The 22,456-nt window shown below is 41.4% G+C and overlaps 3 protein-coding genes across 9 annotated transcripts; 2 read left to right on the top strand and 1 right to left on the bottom strand.

The window, feature by feature from the left end:
- Positions 1-322: 322 nt before the first annotated feature.
- Positions 323-1,918, bottom strand: cfap276 (cilia and flagella associated protein 276). 3 transcript variants are annotated; one of them, XM_062564341.1, is made up of 5 exons: positions 1,409-1,918; positions 1,120-1,251; positions 922-1,037; positions 733-836; positions 323-570 (listed from the first exon to the last, which is right to left on the bottom strand). In XM_062564341.1, the coding sequence occupies exons 1-4, from the start codon at positions 1,481-1,483 to the stop codon at positions 740-742; spliced, it is 420 nt and encodes a 139-aa protein (XP_062420325.1). In that variant the 5' UTR covers positions 1,484-1,918; the 3' UTR covers positions 323-570; positions 733-739. The 3 variants fall into 3 exon arrangements, with proteins under 3 accessions (XP_062420325.1, XP_062420320.1, XP_037335039.2); XM_062564336.1 differs by lacking the exon at positions 323-570 and having other exon boundaries at positions 647-836; XM_037479142.2 differs by lacking the exon at positions 323-570 and having other exon boundaries at positions 652-836; positions 1,135-1,251.
- A 122-nt stretch (positions 1,919-2,040) lies between these two features.
- On the top strand, positions 2,041-11,280 carry elapor1 (endosome-lysosome associated apoptosis and autophagy regulator 1). Its single transcript, XM_037479141.2, has 22 exons — positions 2,041-2,175; positions 3,765-3,885; positions 4,032-4,212; positions 4,327-4,474; positions 4,558-4,638; positions 4,769-4,874; positions 4,968-5,117; positions 5,368-5,456; positions 5,669-5,846; positions 6,094-6,222; positions 6,609-6,699; positions 6,787-6,892; positions 6,980-7,117; positions 7,425-7,688; positions 7,912-8,088; positions 8,171-8,321; positions 8,830-8,923; positions 9,148-9,249; positions 9,396-9,522; positions 9,831-10,009; positions 10,172-10,337; positions 10,417-11,280. Exons 1-22 carry the CDS (start codon positions 2,089-2,091, stop codon positions 10,513-10,515), a joined length of 2,964 nt encoding a protein of 987 aa, XP_037335038.2. The 5' UTR covers positions 2,041-2,088; the 3' UTR covers positions 10,516-11,280.
- Positions 11,281-12,100: 820 nt separating this feature from the next.
- Positions 12,101-22,015, top strand: mapk14a (mitogen-activated protein kinase 14a). 5 transcript variants are annotated; one of them, XM_037477978.2, is made up of 12 exons: positions 12,104-12,557; positions 14,673-14,802; positions 14,947-15,005; positions 16,839-16,950; positions 17,175-17,204; positions 18,001-18,048; positions 18,133-18,247; positions 18,338-18,409; positions 19,626-19,705; positions 20,424-20,502; positions 20,682-20,855; positions 20,958-22,015. In XM_037477978.2, exons 1-12 carry the CDS (start codon positions 12,439-12,441, stop codon positions 21,017-21,019), a joined length of 1,080 nt encoding a protein of 359 aa, XP_037333875.1. In that variant the 5' UTR covers positions 12,104-12,438; the 3' UTR covers positions 21,020-22,015. The 5 variants fall into 5 exon arrangements, with proteins under 5 accessions (XP_062420292.1, XP_037333875.1, XP_037333874.1 ...); XM_037477977.2 differs by lacking the exon at positions 19,626-19,705 and adding an exon at positions 19,127-19,206 and having other exon boundaries at positions 12,105-12,557; XM_062564317.1 differs by lacking the exons at positions 12,104-12,557; positions 19,626-19,705 and adding exons at positions 12,819-12,940; positions 19,127-19,206.
- Positions 22,016-22,456: the final 441 nt, after the last annotated feature.

The following is a 22,456-nucleotide window of genomic DNA, read 5'->3' as shown; positions in this document are numbered from 1 at the left end:
CTGGTTTCTTGAACATGACAATGAGTTCGCTGTACTCAAATGGCCTCCACAATCACCAGATCTCAATCCAATAGAGCATCTTTGGGATGTGGTGGAACGGGAGATTCGCATCATGGATGTGCAGCCGACAAATCTGCGGCAACTGTGTGATGCCATCATGTCAATATGGACCAAACTCCCTGAGGAATGCTTCCAGCACCTTGTTGAATCTATGCCACAAAGAATTGAGGCAGTTCTGAAGGCAAAAGGGGGTCCAACCCGTTACTAGCATGGGGTACCTAATAAAGTGGCCGGTGAGTGTATATATAAGATGAAGTACAGATGTACAAAAACTTAAATGCATTGAGTATTTTTGTTGTTTTGTCATGTAGACAGCAACATGCTTTCTTGATTATACAAAAGATTTATATTTTGCTGGTTCTTCTCACAAATTTGGAATATTCATTTCTATATGTATATATGAAACATAGATGAATGCAGACATGACGTGTATATTCACTGAAACAACTGATTTATTTCACATATAGTAATTGAAGCTTTATTTTGAATATAAGCCATCCTTCTCTGTGCCTGTGGATGAGAAAGAGGTATTAATCATACATTCTCCCAAGTCACTGGGTCCATTTGGACTGATTCTATCTGTATGTGGTTTGAATCTAAACACTTTGCTTTAGTTCATCCACCCAGACACTGGCTGCAATAACTGGGGATCCTAATATGACTAAACTTCACCTGAGCTTCACTTGATGCTGTGAATGGAGCGCCTCTGTGGATCCACCCACATTCGGATGTTGTTCTCCTTCTCCAGCATGTCCTGCTTTGAGGTTTCCTTCTTCCTGTGAATTTATAATGATAAACGAACACAACGGAATTAGACTCCTGAAAGGCCACTACACAACCATAACCGTCCTGAAAACCCACCTCTGGTCCTCAGAGAAGGTCTCCTTCTGGTATAAAACCTGGTTCTTCAACCAGAAGAAGTCCTTGTGGTGATCGTAGATGGACTCTAGTTGGTAGTCCAGCCTGTCCTTGGGAGCCTGTGAGGTTTAGATAATAGTAGTGCATTGCAACTCCTTGCCCGGGACTACTTTTCTCACAAGTAAAAGGTTAATCGTTCACCTTCCTGGGGGTTACCTGATGCTTGTCATGCACAACACTCCGCCGGGAGCTGGCCACGGTGGCCGCTTCACTGAGGCGGCTCCAGGGTTCCTCTGTTTGGGCGATGTGCGTGGGCTTATTAAACGTTGTTTTCTGTGCAACGGGAAACGAAAATACTGCTTTAAAAATGTCGCAAAACTCTTTTAGGGTGGACCTAAAACTGCTTTATATTCATCAAGATCAAATGTTTTTTTTTTAAACTCATCTCTGCAACGAATTAACGTTATCGGATCTCTGGAGGGGAACCTACCTGCTGCGGCCTGAAGCCGCTGAGGGTGAAGCCGTTTTCAAACTTTGGGGAGGGGAAAGGATCCCGGCCGGACATATTTAATGATTACAAAAAGCGCAGAAGACGAAAAACATATGCTCGTGGACTCGTTGTGATTCCGTTCACCCCACGAGAAGCAAGACTGTTTACAAAGTGGTTTCTAAGCAACCACAATTTCCGGTTAAACATTTCTCAATAAAATAGTTTTTAGGGAACATTTGGCACGATGTCGAACCGAATTTTTACCACATCATTTCCATCTATTTTGTTAAAAAATAAATCAATTTGGCCACTTGCTAAACCTACTTTGAATTAATTTCATATTTGTATTTGAAACGCAGCCCTTTATAGGTGTAAAACCCGGCGAAGAAGTCAAATATTTATCCATGAAGACTAACTGTAGGTATACCGATAACGAAAGGATGTCCAAATAATGCAGACAATAAGCTTGTAAAACTACGAACCAGCCTATTGCGTTTCCACAGCTCTCATTAAAAGAGCCGTGAGAGTCACACCGGCCACCGGAGCCAATCACCTAACAGTATTTGTTCACCTTTCAACGTGAAGCCACGCCTCCAACCGCCGGGCGGGTGCTACCTGAGGGCTCAGGTCAACCGTCGGTTCCTCCGTCTCCATCACTTGAGCACTGACGAGAGGCGACGATGGTGCGAGGCCCGATTCACCTGCGCCACGTCTTACTGTGGTTGCTTTTTGCACAAACCCACGCAGATTTGCCCATGTGCACGGAGGTGAGGAGATTCATATTGCTTTATAGTTGTATTGTTTTTACATTATGAATAACATCCTACCCAAAGCTGGGATTACTTATACTTGTGAAGTGTTGCCATTGAAGCAATTTAATGTTTTTAGTAGGGTTGGTTTAGACAAATGACTTATGGATGAGCAGCTGTTAAATTTAGCAAAACCTGCAACATTGCTGAAAAATCATGAAAACGTTAAAAGATGGATGACCTTAAGCCTCTCAAACAGCGTCACAGTTACACTCAGTATTGGCCAGTTTGAAAGCTACATTGGTCTGGGTTTAATCAAAAAAGAAGAAAATGAAGAAAAATAGACATTTAAATGGTAAATAATTCTACAGTGTTTATATTAGCAGGACAGGCAAAATCCTCCTACAAATATTGTTAAGTTGAAAATAAACATATGTTTTGCTACAGCAAGTGTTTGAATTACATTACATTGGTTCCTTCATTGTGCTTGCCTCTGTCCTTCTGGTTTTTAGCTTCCATACGTTTCATCCTCTGCCTTGCTATCATTACCCTTCTGTATCTGTTTTCATTTTGCATGAATTTGATATCATTCAAAGCATTTCTTTTTATCAGGACATTTTGAACTGAGTTTGTGGGACTAAGATACGCAAGTTATAATGTTAGCTCAACAGACGTGTTTCAGTTTCAGTCCATCAGGCTTATAGGTGATGAGGATTTGGGCAGGAGGTGATTTTTTTCCATGCCAGTCCACTGACCATGAGGCACAGCGGTCATTATGTCCTGTTGCCTAGGTTTCCTCATGTTTGTTTAAAGGATCAGATTAGGCAGCACATCCCCAGTTCAATGCATTTTTACATCAGACCCTCCCGCCCAAACACACATTCATCCGATACGCCAACCACAGCTAATGTAGCAGCTCTAATTGAAAACAAAGATCCAGAGGAGTGCTGCTGCTGCTGTTCTGTTTCTGTTAACTATTAATCCCACTTTGGCTGTGTGGCCTTGGATAAGCCTGACTTTTATCGGAAATACCAAATACTGTGTGCCTGCTCGGTACTCGCGACCTGTTTCAGAAGGTATAAGATTGACAAGATACCCTTAAATATTAAGCGACATCCCAATTCACATCATTTTGGGTCGGATGAGGTTTCTCCCAACGGCATCAGAGCAAGACAGATAAACAAAGTATAAGCTTTTCCCCTGAGCTCCTTCTGTCTCCAAAGTCCTGCATCAACACTGAAATATATGTTTACAAAAGGATTGGACTAATCAGCAATTCCACCTCTTTGGCTTGGTAAATAAACCCTGAAGGGAGTTTTTCTGGGGCAGCATTGCCGCAGATCCTTAAAGAGTGAGATTAAGACAGCAGTTGGGAACAGCCTCCTGGGCAAACATTAGTCGGGACATTTATTTGCAAAGGAGGCTTGCCTGGATTTAGAAAGAAAATGCCTGAGGTGTAACGGTCGGGTGCCCTCTTTTATTATTATCCCTATTTTCTGTTCACATACATGCTGACTTTATGTATCTTTTAAAGTTATTTGATCCCTACCCCCCGCCCCCCCCTTCCTCATCTGTGGGAAACTAACACCCGTGTTTTGTCCCTGCAGTCAGATTATCACTTTGAGTACACAGAGTGCGATGCACTCGGGTCACGATGGAGGGTGGCAGTCCCCAACAAAGCCGACATATGCACAGGCCTCCCAGATCCAGTCAAAGGCACTCAGTGCTGTGAGTGGTACACACATCATATGCACTCCTTTGTCACAGCTTCAATTTAGAAATATGAAAATTGCTACCACTGTTCTCTTCCTCATCGCATTTTGCACGTCTCTGTGATACTTTTTCCAAGGTATTGTTTCATTTTCCTCTTACAGCCTTCTCTTGTAGTGAGGGGGAGTTCCTCAACATGCAGTTGCAGGAGTGCCAGAAGTGTGCTGTAGGTACCTACTCTCTGGGCACCGGCGTGGCCTTTGATGAGTGGGACACTCTGCCGCCGGGTTTTGTGAACCACGCAGTGACCACCAGCATCGGCGACGCCCCCGCTGACTGCTCCAAGTCAGTACATGCCTCACTTGCGTTGTTGTCCTCTCATTGTCTTAGTCTTAGTTGGTTTTCTCATTGTCTTCAAAGACGCTCATCAAACTGTTTCTGCTGTTAACGTTTCTTCAGCTCAACCTGGACACCGAAGGGTGATTACATAACCTCAAACACGGATGAGTGCACTGCAACGCTGTCCTACGCTGTGAGCCTAAAGAAACCTGGCACGGTGTCCTTTGAATATTTCTACCCCGACGACAACATTTACTTTGAGTTTTTTGTAAGTGTTTTTAAATTTACTGTTGATGTTGACAAAGGTGGCCGATTTTGATGATCTCTGGCTTTTTTCTCGACACGCTGTAGATCCAGAATGACCAGTGTCAGTCTACAGACTCGAAGAGCCGGTGGATGAAGACCTCTGAGAGCAACTTTAACAAATACAGGGTTTGTCTGAGCTTAGTCCTTCACTTAACCTGCTGGCATCTTGTGCTCATTTGCTGGTGAATTCGAAATAAAACCGCCCCCATGTTTTCTCGTTTGCTCCTTTCTCATTTTTCACATTCACTCTGTGCAGGTCGAACTTAGCAGCGGCAACAATGTGCTGTATTGGAGAACCACTGCATATACTCTGGAGGGCAGTGCAGTCAAACCTGTCCTGTTAAAAAACATTGCCATCTCAGGTAGATTACGCCTGCAGTGTGTCGTGTGCAGCAGTTCGAAACACTTTTTCCTGGTTATGCGATTGATTGATGGACGGACGTTTGGCTTTTCAGGGGTGGCCTTCACATCAGAGTGTTTCCATTGTAAACCTGGCACCCACAGTGCAACACAGGGATCCGCCCGCTGTACTCCCTGCCCTGCTGAAACCTACTCCAACAAGGGCGCCTCCGTTTGCCATCAGTGTGAGCAAGACACATATGCAGGTATGCATGTTTGCATTTCAAACACCAGTAACATCACTGAACAGCATGCTCACTACCTCCTAAATACATCTAAACTTACCATCATTACGTATTTGCATCCTAAAACCCATTCATGAAAGCCAGTCTGAATGCAAATGCTGTATTTTCTGCTGAAGCGTGGGAGGTTTGTCTGATCTCTTATCTTAATGTGAGCTGTGTGTTTTACCTCGTCCCCGCCTCTTTCCTTCTGGCTGGGTTTCTGTTTTTCCAGAGGCTGGTTCGGGGAGCTGCAAACCTAGACCTGCCTGTACAAACAGGGACTACTTCTACACCCACACTCCCTGTGATTCTGAGGGAAAGGTAATGTAGAGAGATGACGTGCAGTGTGTGGAGGCAGAGTTTGGGGGGGGTAGTAATGGTGAACACACAGAGGGAGAATTGACCTTGAAAATAACAGCCATCTGGTGTAACTATTAGGTTTCTGTAAACATGAACATGCTGAGTGTGTGCGGCACACAGAGCATCTGGTGGCTTCTTTCATATATTCATGTCTGGCCTGCTGTGTGTTTCAGACTCAGCTCATGTATAAGTGGATCGAGCCAAAGATCTGCAGTGAGACGCTTGAAGAAGCCGTGAAGCTGCCCGTGTCCGGGGAGAAGCAAACCTGTCCCCCGTGTAACCCGGGCTTCTTTGTCACCAACTCTTCTGCCTGTGAACCCTGCGACACAGGTTTTTACTCGAATGGAAAAGGTATCAATACATCACACATGCATTTCAGACTGAGCTGCTTATTTTGTTCTGACATACACATGTCCTTAGCAAAGACATCCTTTGACATCCCAGATATCATTTGTGCCAGTGGAAAAGTCTAGCTGTAAAACCCCCCACATTGATTAGAATCTTAACTGCAGAGGGATACGTGTAAAGTATAGAAAAATGTCAAAAGGTTTGTTGTTTTGTGTGTACTCTGACGTAATAACCCAGTATTTATTCACAGCCTGTACCAAGTGCCCAGTTGGCACGGAGCCAGTTGTGGGGTTTGAGTACAAATGGTGGAACACCATGCCGAGCAACATGAAGAGCGACATCTTACGTCAAGAGTTCGGCAACTCTGGGCAAAGCACGGGTGAGAAACTCAATGCAAACCCTGCAGATAGAGAGGAGAACGCCAGAAGAAAGATAATCATAACCGTTAGAGAAAAATATAGATATTACCAAAGAGCAGGCTAGCACAACTGAAAAGCAATTACCCCTAAACAGGATCTGTAACATAAGGACAAAGACATACAGACGTTAAAACACACAATTTATGTCATGAAATCACTGACAAAACAGCCCCAGTGTTTGACGAAATAAACTGAAAATGCAAAGCTGTGAGGTTATTTGGTAAAACTAGTATTCCGAAGGGAAATTATAAATAATTTAAAGTGTACGTATGTTAGAAAAGCAATTTTATAGAGGGCACATGTCAACCTGAATTACCTGTTTTTTTATACCTATTTGCACCGACAGCATGGGAGTTGGCTGGAGAGTATGTTTACACCACCCCTGGAGTTCTGGACACAGACTACCTGATCCTCACACTCGATGTCCCTGGATACAGGTGGAGTTAAATGTCTCTCTCAAAGGACATCTATATACATGATATCCCAGTTGTAAAAGCTGAAAGTATTCTTTTTTTTCCCCACAGGCTCCCTCAGTCCATGGTCAAAGACACTGAAAGGAGTGAACTCTCTCGCATCACGTTTGTGTTTGAGACCACGTGTACGGCTGACTGCAGGTTTTACTTCTTGGCGGTGAGGGAAAAGGTTCCAACGTATAAGGAAGTACAACTAATGATCACAGTGATTATGTAAATATGAGGTGAGTGTATTTCTTGGCAGGGTTTTAACCGGTGGAGTAATGATGAGGTGGAGCACTGGAAAGGCAGCAACAGTAAACAGTCGTACTCCTACCTCATCCAGAGCAACAGCACCATCAGCTTCACCTGGACTTTTCAACGAACAGAGGAACATAACACGGTAAGACTCATCACACGTCCACGTTTTACTCTTGATCAACGACCGACAACTTCACTTTCTCAGCCTTTAAAAAATGTAGTTATGTAAAGTGCTATTTGATTTAGCTATCTTCCTCCTAAAGCTTTATATTTCTTAGCAAGGGCACTTTTTGTTCTATATGATTTATACATATATTTATTGCTACGGCATACTGCTGTCTCTGTCATCGCTCCCCTTGTTACCAGAGGATTTACGGATAAAATAAAGTCTGACACATCCACTAGATTTGCCAGAGAAGAAGATACAGCTTGTGTTTCTCTTCCCTCAGGAGAGAAAATATAGCGCTGATGCTGCAAAGATCTTCTCCATCCACATCACCAACGTTATTGGAGGCGTGGCCTCTGAGTGTCGCCGCTGTGCCCTTAGCTCCGCTGAGGCCAGCTCCGCCTGCGTTCCCTGCCCACTGGGTCACTACATGGTCAATGGCACTGGAGTCTGTGAGAGCTGCCCGCCAAACACCTTCATCAGGGCAGATCAGCCTGTCGGAGAGGCCGCTTGTGTTAAGTGTGGACCCAACACACAGAGAAACAAGGTAATGGGGGAAAAAATCATTATTTTTATATTTATAATTATTTATAATTATATTTCTCCTCAAATATAATTATATTTCTCCTCAAATATACTCAAACCAAATGAATACACGATTCATACTGTAACAGCAGGCAGCACACGGTGCTTTCATGCCCCCATGTATCAACTTCTGTTTCCCCTTAGCCGCTCACTGTTAACAGACTACGTTCCTCTCCATCCTTCAGGCCCACACTGCTTGTCTCAGTAACTGTGCGTTGGAGGTGCAGACAAGAAAAGGCGCGCTGCTGCACTATAACTTCTCTCCTCTGTCCAACGTCACCGGCTTCCACAGCAGCCCACGTTTCACCAGCAAAGGCCTGCGATATTTCCATCGCTTTAATTTGGGTCTGTGTGGAACAGAGGTAAGATGCTCTATGGTCCTGATGGCGTTTTTTTTTTTTTTAAGTCAGGTTGAGTTTAAAACCCGCTGTGTTTCGCCTACAGGGCAGAGTCCCAGCTACCTGTGTGGAAAATGTGACAGAGAGTGGGAGAGAGGTCAAAGGTTACGTCTGTCAGTCCACTGTGGTTCCCTCTGACGTCAGGAGTCAGAGCACGGTGTCCACCCAGCCTTTTGTCATTGGTGACACACTCATCGGTATGGGCTGAATGTCTTGAACATTGGAACATATGTTTACGTTTGCTGTAAATCAGAGGAAATGTTTTAAAGATGTTTTTTGCCCAAGTTGTGGATTAGTGTGTTCAAAATGTCCTGATATTAAGTGCAGCATTTTACCATTTGTATCGTCTTTATGTCAGCCTCAGTGGTAAGTGGTAGTGGTGAGTAAATGTTAGCATGCTGACACAATAACCTAAGTTGGTGAACATGGTAAACGTTAGACTTGTTGAACATTAGCGTGTAATGTTCTGACTGTCAGCCTATTGCACACTGCCGTTAACATTTAGTCCAAAGCAACACTATACCGCAGAACAGCCTTACTGAGTCATTATTGTGGCTGCAGACTCTTTACTTTGCAGTTTCATATCGTATAATGTGGTTTTAAACCGTGAGGACAGCGGTTTAAAGGGGGTGCCCTTTAGACAGATTTACACTGCTTTGTTGGGTTGCTTATATTTTCTTGCTATTTGTATATTTCAATCTGAAGGTGTGACCACCGACACGGCCCTGGGTAGCATCTCATCTCCAAAATGGCTGTTTCCCCCTGCGCCCGTCCTGCCAGATGTCATCTTCTATTACAAGTTAATAAGTTCAGAATGTATTTTTTATTGAGCTGCATTTATCCATTGTAGTACTTTTAAATATATACAGTATTTCTAAAGATAATAATAGAGATGTGACTTAATCTTATTAATATAAAAGGTTGAGGCTAGAAGTTTTACTGAGTTGAAGTTAGAAATGTAATTGAGAATAAAAAACAAAAATATACACCACATAGAAGCAGTTACGAATTGTATGTTTCTAGGTCCAGTGAGACGACTCAGGCTTGTAAACAAGGCCGGTCGGGCGCCATCAGACTGAGATGCGACCCCTCAGTGACTGAGAAAGACCTAATCACGCTGCCAAGGTATCTTTCAACTTCCCCCCCCTCACAAAACTTGTCCGCACAACATATAATTTGACACATTACGAGCTCTGAGATTCTGAAATTGGAAATTATTTTCACCACCTGAAGATTTAAATTATCTCCCATAACTGTGTTTCACTCCACAGTAACTGTTCAGAGGGGACGTGTGACGGTTGTACGTTCCACTTCTTGTGGCAAAGCCAGCATGCATGTCCACTTTGCACCACAAACAACTACAGAGAGATTGTCAGCGCATGCATCCAGGGAATACAGGTAGTGCTGCACAGGCATGAATACATTCTAAAAAATAATTGTATCTCTTCGACCTTACAAATTGAATCACAGGTCCATAAAAAACTTGTATGTTGTGGAGGAAATACATCAACGTTATAATTGTTCTAATAATTACAATATAATAATAATAACAATATGATGTGTTGTGTAATTCGTTGTCCCTTTTCGCTCTAGATCCTGTAAGTATGGTACACATAATATTTTAGAATATTTAAAAGAATGGAATGGAAATAGAACTGTGTGTGTGTGTGTGTGTGTGTGTGTGCGCGTGTACGTGTTTGTTTCAGAAAACCACTTATGTTTGGCAGCAGCCTTTGCAGTGTTACGGCGGAGAGTCACTGCCAGCACAAAATGTCAGTGCTTGTGTGAGTCTGGATTTCTGGCTCAAATTTGGTGTTTCCATGGGAACGGTCGCTGCTGTGCTGCTCATCTGTATCAGCTGCTATTTCTGGAAAAAGACACGGAAGTAAGATAGCCAAGCTTCACATTTCCTCTGATGTTTGTTGAAGAACTGATATGTCACATTGTAAAAAAAAATCATAGCCACAGTTGTTGATAGTTTGCATACTACAAAGAAATTACTGTAATTTATTTTAACAAGCTGTTAAATGTTTTTTTATGTCTGCAGGTTGCAGTATAAGTATTCCAAGCTGATCACAAGCTCTGGGACTAACGAGTGTGAGCTGCCTACTGCAGACAGCTGTGCAATAATGGAGGGAGAGGATGCAGAGGACGACCTCTTGGACCTCACCAAGAAATCCTTTTTCACTAAAATGAGGTCCTTCTCACGGGAGGTCAGTAGCCCATTCATTCACACAGGCCGAGTTATAAAGCAACTTCTCATGGTTGGTGTTCTTATCAATGTGTTTTCAGAGGACATCCGATGGATTTGACTCAGTTCCTCTGAAATCATCATCTTTACACCATAAAATGGAGGAGGAAGACTCCGATGATGCGTATTTCCAAGGATGAACAAATGCTTCTACCAGAGTGGAAAGAAAGTGTCAAACTTTGGATAAACAGCTCCAGCAGAGTCACAGACACCAGAGAACGGCCATTGAATACATTCACTTACTGCACATGTTTTAAAATGATAGTGTTAAAACTTTCTATTTTATTTTGTGTTGTTTGAAACACGTTAGGTTACCAAACCTAATATTGTAATAGAAAGTCTCCATATTGGGGATATTCTGTATTTTCAAAGCCCGATGCTGTATTTCAAAGTTCTATGTGAACCAAACTGTGGATTAAGTTCCAATTGTTGTGTACGGCTGAGTGCATTTTCCATTAGAAAAAGAAAAAAAAAAAAAAATGTTATTTTAATGTTTTTACTTTTGTTATTTCTTAAAGGTTATATGTTTTTATCAGACTAGCTGTTGTTGGTGATATATGTATTATATTTGTTACCACTTCTCTGCTGCAGAAGCTCATGAGAAAAATGTTGCTTTATTGTGAGGTAAAGATATTTTATTTTAAAAAAAGACACCACAAATATTCATTCCTAGAAATTTGAAGTAACCTCTCATGCTCCATTTAAGTGATTTCCCTTAATTTATGTTATCACTTCTCATTGCGTGTATTATATAATACTTTATTGTTGTTACTAGTGTATGTATGTGTTTTAATGCGCCTTATAGAAACGTGTTTTTGTGGATGTTTAAGTCAGGAAAAATACAAAGATTGAATTTTAATCACATGCATATGTTATAAAAGTCTTTCAAAAGTAACTAAAGATTTTTTCATTTATATGTCATGACACCCAAATCAAACATAAAACATATAATTTATTATTTATTATTATTAATATATTCAATTCTTTCTTCTGAAATTTGATATCGAAGAATTGAAAGTATTCTTTACCAATGCATATCTAAAATATTTCATAAATGTACAGTGATATTACCCCTTTCTGGGGTTCAGCAGTTCTTATACTACTGAAACCGAAGAACCAATTACAATCAAAGATGCTTTGTCTTGACCTTAGATAGAATCAAAGGCTAGTTCAGTATGCCGGGGACGGGTGGTTTCGTATTGTACTCTCTATTATGTTTGTGTAGTTTTATTTCATATACGCATGAATGGGATGCCCTTTTCTCAGCGTGATCCCCTGCCCACCTCAAATGTCAATGGACGGTATTGTTAGACATCTGGATCAACGGATGGTTGATTTTGCGCAATGGGCTCACGTAAGGAAACATACTTTTGCTTCAAAAAAAGTATTTTTGTTTGCGAACTTTGTCGTCCTTATGATGTATATTTCCATTTAAAAACAAAGTAATATTGCAAATTACATAAAAAGCATTTAGGATACATTTATTGGTTAATTGCTCAACTGACGTTGGGCACACTTTACATTTAAAAAGAAGAAGTATCCATAAAAAATGTGTTTTATTTACCCCCCAATTTTCTTATTTTATTACTTCAGACCTTGTTCTGTTACTTTCTGATGTTAGCATGTGATTGATTTTCAAACCATTGATTTTATATTATTTTTAACATCTGTTTCGATGTATCTCATTACTATTTTGGTTCACCTCAATGCAATCGCTTCCCGTTTCGGTCGCTTCGTAGTCCCGTTGTTTAGTCTCGCGAGGCTTTGCGACGTGTTGCAACCGGGTTGAAATCTCGTGAGCTCGCTGTCTCGGGCCAAGCCGACAGGGAAACAAATAGCGTGAAGATTTAAAAAAAAAGGTACAATTAGCAGACGGTGACTCGGTGCAACATTACGCAAAAGAAATATCCTTTGGCTCTCGATTGGTTAAAGCTATCTAACGACGAGAAACGTTTGGTTTAGCTTCACTTCTCGTAACTTGGGGAAAGTTTAGCTGCACGGTTCGGAGTCCCCAACCTCCGAGTAGAAAGTCGTGTCGGTGGTCGGCAGTTGGTTCTGCAGGAATGTCGCAGAAAGAAAGACCCAAGTTCTACCGGGAGGAGCTCAACAAGACGATATGGGAAGTCCCGGAGCGCTACCGAAACCTGTCCCCGGTGGGCTCTGGTGCCTACGGATCCGTGTGGTAAGCCCCCCCTGACGTGTTAGACCGTGAACGTTTGTGTAGCCTTGTAGTCGTCGAACATAACCTCCATTCATTTAGACGAGGCCTGCGCTGCAGATGCTAAAGTTGGGTTAGCTCGTCCTGATTGTTAGCTAACTAGCAAGGTGGAGCCACGATGTTCCCTTCAACGGGAAAACTTGTTGACTTGTTATCTGACTCTTGTGCAACTTCTTTTTCGCCTCTCCGACTGCTAATGTTTTCACACAATCTGCAATGCAGGACGCTTCTTTCTAACATCAACGATACACCGAGTGTTTGCCGGATCCGTGTGCAGGTTAACATTGACAAGTCAATCGGTTTATCATTTTAAGTAGTTTTACAAAATCGAAGATACTTGCTTTCATGTAAGGATGCATTGTGTTTTTGTTTTATTCTTAGGAAAAATTGCATTTTGGGGATTTTATTGACCTGAGTGAATTATTATTTTCATTTTTATTATTATTGAGTGAAAATGAATTATTAGCTGCAGCCCTAGTATAGACAGTTGAATATTTGTTATGAGTTATACATTTAATTAGACAAATCCCAAATGATAAATAATCCCTTGAGACTATCTATTAAGCCTTTATGAAACCACCTCTATCTTTTAGGCCCATAAGAGAATGTTTTTCACTAAAGATGAACTAATTTGCAAAGATATTTGCATGTGATCTTTTCTGTTGCAATTGTTTGTGTGTGTTTTTTATTTTTATTTTTTAGATGACCTTGCTTTTGATGAGGTGGATTCCCTTAACAGGCTTCTTGACAGACGTGTAAGCTTTCAAAGGATAGACCCTTTGCAATAGTCTGGTGATTAAACTGCTGATACTATCTAGGACACAACATGTTCAGCGGTACACTTGATTTAGTGGGCAGATGTTTGTTTTGCAAATGGGAGCGGGCAGCTGTGCTGTTGCTTGGCAATAGGATAATCTGTTGCTGGTTAGATTACTGTTTGCTCACCAGTGTAGTGACAGATTTGTTTTTTTCTCCCAACAGTAAACTGGCCTGTAATGTATTTACATGGTGGACAAGTTTACTGTGAATTTATATCCAGTTCGAAACAGAAACTACACAACGTTTATGTTAAAGGCTGCATGCAAATAATGTAACGCATACATCAGCATAATTTACGTATGGACTGCATTTATTCAGTGCTTTCATCCAAAGATCTTCCAAATTTGACTTGACTCACGAATAGAAGCGAAATTCCATTTAAGGCACCGTCTTAACCGCTGGGAGCATTTTTGGGTTCAGTGTTGACAAGAAGAGAACCACTAACCCTGTTAATAATGGACAACCTGCTTTATCAAATTGCATATCACATAACCATAACATTTACACGGAGCCTGTGCTTGCTGGTCGCAAAGTGTTCCAATAATAGACCGCCCCCTGCGCGTGTAGGCAGTTGGAGCATTATGATATGCAGAATTGAATGGCACAATAGCTGCTCGCATGGCAGCAACGCCTGTAATTATCCATTTTGAAATGAACCTGTTAGTCAAGCCTGATGCTTGTTCAGGTTTCACCCGGTCAAGGAGCGAAGGGGGCCTGTGTCGATGTTTCAAAGGTTTTCAGTTTCCGCCCCTCCAAAACCTTCTCCAACCAAAGTTGCATGTGCAGCTTTTTCAAACATCTGTTTAAGCTTTCCTAAAACACAGCAGTAGTGTGGACGCTAGTTATGTCTTTTCAGGATAAAAACATATCAGTGTGGGTGATATGCGGTAAGGTGAGCTGAGCAGAGGGAAGTGTTGGGTTTAGCTTAGGGACAGCCTGTCTTTATGAGTGCAGGACTGGCTGTGGGCATGCCTGCTCCCAATCTGCTGAGGGATGACATTTTCTGCTGATGTTGCTATTTGCTGCAGCTCTTGCTGCACCTAATATTTTTTTATGAGCAGAAGAGTTGTTCCTCATCTGCCTAAAACGTCAAATTTTCTTTTTCTTTACAGCTAATTTATGGTGTGTTGATTTTTCATAACGAGTATTATTTTCTTTATCATTTAATAATGAAACTATCTGATTATGTGTGTGTAAGGTGACAGTCACCAGTGCTTGTATTTAAGCTTACATGTTTGTCCCCTTTTTCTCACCCTGCAGTTCTGCATTTGACATTAAGATTGGTATGGAGGTAGCTGTGAAGAAACTCTCTCGGCCATTTCAATCCATCATCCATGCCAAGAGAACATACAGAGAGCTGCGGTTGCTGGAGCACATGAAACATGAAAATGTGAGTCATTGTTCCTCTTCCCTTTTTATTGTGTCAGCTGGATCACAGTCATTAAACACAAACTTGCCGTAATTGCTTATGCCATTTTCTCTTCCCATTGATCTTTGTTTTGTTAATTTCACAATGTTTACCCTATTTTTGCAGGTGATTGGCCTCCTGGATGTCTTCACCCCTGCTACTAGTCTGAACGAATTCACTGATGTGTAAGTGGCATGTCATATTTTTTTAAATAGTAATGCATGCTCTCGCCAGTAGCACTTGTGCATTATATGAATGGTGTTTGACAAACTGCAGATTGTAGTGTTGCACCATTCTAGCTGTGACTGGGAAGCACCTGGAGACGAGCCAGCTGACTTAACACACTGGAACATTTCTGAGACTGTACCTTCTGTTCGTTATTCACCCGCTGGCTGCTACTTGAGTTATTTCACCAGCTTCCTTCCCTTTATGCGCTGCTTTCTGGCTTTGTGAAAGACAAACGGGTAGTTATTGTTCTTTATTGTTGTAGTTTGTCAAAAATGAGAAGTGGTTCATAGACAGTGACTAAAGCCTCCAGCCATCATGTCTGGATTGTCTCCCTCTCTGTCTCAACGCACACAGTGATTTGTTTCAAGATCAAATTGTGACGGATTTCAGCCCCTCGACGTAACGGTGTGTCTCCAGTAAATATGTTGTATCTCTTTTCCCAGCACATTTATGATTTCATACATTATTCAGCCCTGTGTGGAGACTCATTCCTCAAGTTTTTACTCTGCCTAAATATTTTGGAGCAGTTTGTGAGTGGGCATGTTGGAGGCCTTGCCTAACAGCATGGACAGGTTTATTTATAATACCTAACATGCTTGTCATTTTGTGTCTCCCAAAAAAAACACCCTGAAATACTGGGAGAATATGCTTAACTCCCAAATGCAGACCCAGGAACTAGGTCACAGTACTCACAGATATTAACCCACGGGAAACTACAATGACTGCTAAACCAAAAATGCTGCACATTTGACCTTAATGTCGTCTAAAGTAAGGGCTTCAAAAGCTTTTCAGAGTAGTTTGGAACATACAATGCATCAACATTCACACCTGATGTTATTTTTGTCACAAATACTCCATTAGGCGGTCTGTGATTATGGTCAGTGGTAAACAGGCAGGTTGTCTGTTTTTTACACTTAAATGTTAAATAGTGCCTCTGCACTTACCCCTAAAGGTTATGGTTTTATTTTGTTCTTCCTGAACTCAGTTTTGCTTGTGAAAGACCACGTAGGCGAAAAATTGGGCAGCGTAAAAGTGGGTGATGTCGAGCGTCTCTTACACTACATAGAATAATAAACGCTCAGTCAAAGTCCGGTAGAAATATGGATCTCTCAATCTGTACATCTCCTGGGAAATGTCCTGAATGCATTGCGATAGCTCAGTTATGCAGGTGCTTTAAGTATGATTCCCCATTGCTCTAAAAATACTCAAGCTGACGATAGGCTCCTCGGAGCTCCCGTTTCTATAGGAGAGCGGAAATCAGTCACTATTTTTATCTCCCATTTTTCCAAGGCGGGTGAACTTTGAAAAGTGACTGTGTCCCTGTTTGCTGCTGAGAACAAGTCTTAGTGTAACCAAGTGCTATTTTAAGGCTGCGCTCTCTGTGCTGTTTGAGAAGCGAGGCGCATTCATTAAGTGGTTATTTGTTTAGCAGCAGACTGATGAAGCAACACATGGCTTTGTGTACTTTGGGTTTTGCTTTCATCACACAAGTGCTGTTTGGCTCCTTTTAAACAACTCTGGGATTAGATTGGAATTATCCACTGATGGTGCTACATTAAGCTCATTTCTGCAGGATGTGTTAAGTGTGCATGGCGATGCTGTTCACTGCCTCTGGAAAGAGGAAGCCATTAAACCGGTTCACGCTCACATAGCCATTTTTACGTTTCCGTCTGCAAACTTTAGGAAAAGAGGAAGTGTATTAATTTATCCATCGGGCTTTTTAGGAAATGAAAATAAACATTGAAATGCCTTCTGATATTTATGTCCATTTCAACTTTTGGGATTGGCAGGTACCTCGTGACTCACCTAATGGGGGCAGATCTCAACAACATAGTGAAATGTCAGAAACTCACCGACGACCATGTCCAGTTCCTCATATACCAGATCCTCAGAGGGTTAAAGGTGAGGATTTGGAGAAAAGGCTGTTTGTTTTCTTGCCAAGTGTTGGATGAGCAGATTGATACCACGCCCAGGTGTGATAGCAGTATCAATGACCTCATCCAACTCATCTGAATGCTTCTTGCTTTGTACGGCAGTGCCTCAGACGCTACATGTTGTGGACATTCAATACACTTTTTAACTGACAATGAAATGTAATGCACATGTTCTCTTCTGCCTCCCCTCAGTATATCCACTCAGCAGACATTATTCACAGAGTAAGTGCCGTGTTTGTTTGTCTGACAAATGTCACTGTGTCTCGGACCCTGATTAAACACAAAAGTGTGTCATGGTTTATGACCTCTTCTGCTTGGCAGAGTTGGGCTTGTGCTCAATATAAACACAGAAGGGAAGTCATTAACAAGACCTTTTACTTTTACACGGTGTTCCTTATTCAAGCAATAAGGTATGAGAGGCTGTACTTTATTGTCCAACAATGTAACTGTTCGAGGGCGTTGTTAGGCAACCTTCCAACGGTTACCAGTGAAATTATAAATGGTAAGTAAATAGCTGCCTTTCAGCACAAAAGAGTTGTAGCCACCAAACGATGTGTATCACACTTCATCAGTCTAGAGGAAAAATAGTCCCCGTACGTGCATGTAAACAGCATTGGGTCTCGCACCATTTCATTCATTCACATCGCTCATGACGTCCACCTTAATTGTCCCGTTGCGAAAGCCAAAAATAATTTGTGGGATTTCCATCTTTTTTTCCACCGGGCTAAAAGCTAAAATGTCAGCTAACGGTCACGCAAAATCAAAAAAGAAAACGTGTTACTGAGTGGGCAGTGATATGGAGCGATCGGGTCAATGTGAACAGCAACAGTACATTATCGCTGAATAATGCACGCCCCGTGACTCGCTCTCAACCAATCAGAATGCAGGATTTCACCTACCCGTATTATAATTAATTTTAATCTTGATTAAAGGAAGGGATGTGTTTTCGAGCACAAAGTAGATATTGTGATTTCTGTTCGAATTACACAAAATTACATTTTAGCTTTTGTGTTTTTAGGATTTGAAACCGAGTAATCTGGCGGTGAATGAAGACTGCGAGCTGAGGGTGAGTGAACAGCTGCTCGCATGCAAGCGTGAGTCCCCAAATGTGAATATTTTAATAGCTTTTTCGCACTTCAATTGCTCCCAGATTTTGGACTTTGGTTTGGCGCGGCACACGGATGATGAGATGACCGGCTATGTGGCCACTCGCTGGTACCGCGCCCCAGAGATCATGCTGAACTGGATGCATTACAACATGACGGGTAGATTGAGTTGCAAAGATCTTCCCCTGGGGCCGTTTGCATATATGCATCATAATCCTAACGCTTGTGTCCTTCTTTTCTTTGTTTCAGTTGATATTTGGTCAGTTGGCTGTATAATGGCAGAACTTCTGACTGGAAAAACTCTGTTTCCTGGAACTGATCGTATCTTTTTCAATTGAAAAGTTCCGTTTGTTAAAACCCCCCCGTAGCAGGAAAGACTGACGCGCCATTTGCATATCAAATCAGACAGGTTAAATGCACATTTTCATGGTTGTTTATGTAGTGTTACAATGTTAGTAGGAGATACTACTGACCTGCCATTTTGTTTTTGTATCCCCTCATCAAAATCTGCTTTTCTGTCGCAACATGATCCGGCCTGAGGTGTTTTTGATATTAAAAATGTAACTCAGATATTACCTGTTCTCCCACTTCCCGGTGGCTTGACACATGCCCTTTTACTGCAATGTTTCCACTGGCGTGCTTTAACTCCTCCCACACCGCCAGAATGCCTCGTCCACCCTCTGCTTGCCCCCCCCCTGACGGTCTTTTCACGGACCTATCGATCTGTGCTCCAGATTTAGTGTATCTCTAAGTTGAGTTTACAACGTGGCTGTCCACTGCTTTTTTCTAAGCCCTGCAAGGTACATTTCAAGTACTTTCTCGATCTGTTCAAACTTGCCTACAGATTTTTGTTTTGCCTCATTGCATGTGTCGTGTATAAAGTAAGCATGGTAACTGTAAATCCAAAGATGTTTTTTTTTTTTTTAAATTATTTTTATTTATTTTTTGTGGCATGCGTTTCAAAATCTGTAACGCATCAGATTACAAGTGCTCTCCCGTCCAGTATCTGGAGTGTCTTCCTTTACTGTGTGCCGGTAGAAATTGATCAGTTGAAGCTAATCATGATGCTCGTCGGGACACCAGGGCCCGAGCACTTGATGAAAATATCTTCAGACTCTGTGAGTTCAAAAAGACATCCACGTTTTTTTTCTCTAACCAGTTTTCTGCTTTAAACGTCCCACTCTTTTGTGCAATAACTTGGTGTATTTGTTGCCTTACTGACGGCATGTTTTCCAACCTTCAGCTTCGTGGGTTTGCTTTCTGACACTTTCAATCGGGTGAATTATGTATTTGTGTCATGATACGATCATGACACGGGATTGAACTCTTTCCCTGATCGAGTGGAATGCCAAGTATTGTGTTGAGTCTACTCTTTCTAATCTCAACTTTCATTTTCACATTTTGCTTCGAAGCTTGAAGTTGTCTTTCCCACACATTGTAGTGGATCCGGAGTTCAGTCGCACAGTGTCCAATTGAGAAGCCGCTTCTTAACTTAGTTCGCTCTGTCGCTCTACTGCCCTTGACACAAGCTTCATAGATATAAACCAGCTTCAGCAGATAATGCGTCTAACAGGAACGCCCCCGGCGTCTCTAATAAACAGGATGCCCAGCCACGAGGTGAGACGGATCCACAGTTACTTTCTTTAGACCAAACAGTAGACCAGGGTGGGAGGACGGTCGGACACGCTGACCTAACCTTCTCTTTGCCTTTTACAGCAAAGCAGCTGTTGGCTTAGTATCCTCAATTTTTACACCATGGTCCAAATTGTTTGCATGCTTCATGTAATAATTGATTGCAAAACAAAACTGTTAATCTTTATTCATTTTGTATTGTCTTAAGCGATAAGGCCATGAAGGTGGCCGCACTAATGGTGGCGCCACTTAGTCAGGTGGGTGTGAGGAGCAGCCCGACCAGGAGTTTAGGATTTTAGTTTATTCCTGTTAACAGGTGTGTCTGACATGCTCACTGCATGAGATTGCCAGAAGTGGCTCTTAACTTGTTGGGTAAAGGCATTTGTGTGCTCATTTCATTTCACCTCGGTAGTATTGAAATGTGTCCTGAGAAGTACACATCCACACTGTGCAAGAGCTGCGCTTACTGTGTGTGTGGTACAGTATTTACAAGTTGCACTTTCTGTTTGACAGTTGCTCTATTCTGTGGGATTTTTTTTGCACATTTCTTAAAACTTCCTTTCGTGTACTTTGCTATTTTCTAATTTTATTGTAAAGTTTTTTTTTTTTATTCAATTCATTACCAAACAGGCGGTACTGAATGTAGCGAACATGTTGCTGCTGGTAGGAACTGACCTTTGATTTGCTCTCTGCATTCTTCCAGGCCAGGAACTACATCAGTTCCTTGCCAAACATGCCCAAGAGGAACTTTGCTAGTGTCTTCATTGGTGCCAACCCACAAGGTGATCCAAGACCCATACGTTACTGTGTTGTGGTGCCATTCATTCCAGTAAATGTTTTTGACATTGTACTGATTTAAAACCATCAAAAGAATTTGGTCAAAACTCATTTGACAAGATATTTTGTAGACTCTGAGAGTTTAGCTCTCTTCTCGTATTGATGCGTGTGTTTGTTTTTAAAGCTGTGGACCTTCTGGAGAAAATGCTGGTACTGGATACGGACAAGCGAATAACGGCGTCCGAGGCGCTGGCTCACCCGTACTTCACTCAGTACCACGACCCAGATGACGAGCCGGAGGCGGAGCCGTACGACCAGAGCTTTGAGAGCCGCGAGCTGGAGATTGAAGAGTGGAAACGTACGTCATTGCTCTACACAAGAAAGGCTAATGCTAATAAAAAATAGAAACTTTGTACAATATAAAATCTGTGTTCTAAACATTTGTTTTCTCTAATTGCAGGATTAACCTACGCGGCGTTGTGTAGCTTTGAGCCACCTGTCTTTGAGGACGACATGGAGTAAGAGCACAACGACTGCAGCCTCCGACAATACCTAACAATCCCAAACATGTTCATTAGTACAGTTATTATTCTTATTTATGAACCACTAATGTTGATGAACTGTTGCTGGGAAATGGCACTTCTTGCCAATAGCTGAAATCATTTTATATTCTTTATATTCTGTTTTTAAAAACCTAGACTTTGATGCCTTGTCATTGTGACACTGAAATGCTGGAGGTATAGCAGTGACCTACTTTGTTTTTAACTTGACCATTGAGTAACTTCCAGCTTCCGTGGTCATCAATTGAATGAGGAATATGCTGGTGTACCCTTCTCCCTGCCAGGCTGTCAGAACCCGCACTGAGTCACATGAATTTGTAAAATTATTTAGTTGTCATAATGCTTCTTATATTTAAAGTGAGATAACTCTGAGGGGTTTCATATTTGACAAAGGTTGATTTGCTGTTTTGGGGTATTTGATCATTTGAGAATGTGCTTGCTCTGTGTAGTCACTGACCTTCATTGATCACTGATGGAATTTCACACATTTTAAGGTATATTTTGATAGTTTAGAAGCTCTGTGAGACTCTTATATACATTTTTTGGCTATACAGGAAAATCTGAGCCTCTACTTTTTAAGGACAGTCCTACTTAACCACAGCAAAATATTCATGGGTACATGGTCTACTCAAAATTATGTAAATATCTGTGCTATTTTTTTAAATCTCATTTATCTGAGTTTGTTATGAAGCAATCACTTTTATGTACATCAATTAAAATCGTTGTGTGCGTTTGAGAGAGTTTGTTTAGGATTTACAGGAGTTTTAAGTGTCATGCTAAAACAGCTAGTAGAAATTCTGCTTAAATGTGTAAAATAGGGATGTCTGATGTATTTATACTTTGTGAAGGTGGTATTTATGAAACAGCAATCGAAAGATCCCGTAAACTATTTTCAGTCCAGCAGAGTATCTTTTATCTCAGTCCTTTGTTTAACAAATAAAGACTTATTTTTAAGAGACTCATGTTTTTCCTATTTTTCTAAATCATTTTTGTCAGCAGTACCAATAGTTGATTGAATACATATGAACGGTTTGACCAAGAGGAACATGACATATGTATTTGGCATTTTGAAATTTGATCATCGGTTACCAGATGCATTTATTGGATATTTTCTTTCTCTCAATCATGTAAAATTATGACTTGGGCTATCTATCCTCCTCATCAGCAAAATTCTTATAACAATAAACACTTGTAGAAAACTTCATAGATCAGCAGTTCAATTGCAAACATGAAAAAAAACTGACTGTGTGGGAGGAAGGATGGCTACTGCTTTGTGCAGCACTACTTTTTTTTACAAATAGGAAAGTCCATTTCTGCATTTTCAGTTGCCTATCAAGCCAACGTTTTCATTTCAACATACTGGGAAAAACTGCATTAAAAAATCGATTTTAACAGCAAT

Source organism: Pungitius pungitius, chromosome 1, assembly GCF_949316345.1.
Source record: "Pungitius pungitius chromosome 1, fPunPun2.1, whole genome shotgun sequence".
Taxonomy (NCBI): Eukaryota; Metazoa; Chordata; class Actinopteri; order Perciformes; family Gasterosteidae; genus Pungitius; species Pungitius pungitius.
Note: the sequence above shows the minus strand (reverse complement) of the source record. Positions and strands in the feature narration are given on the sequence as shown.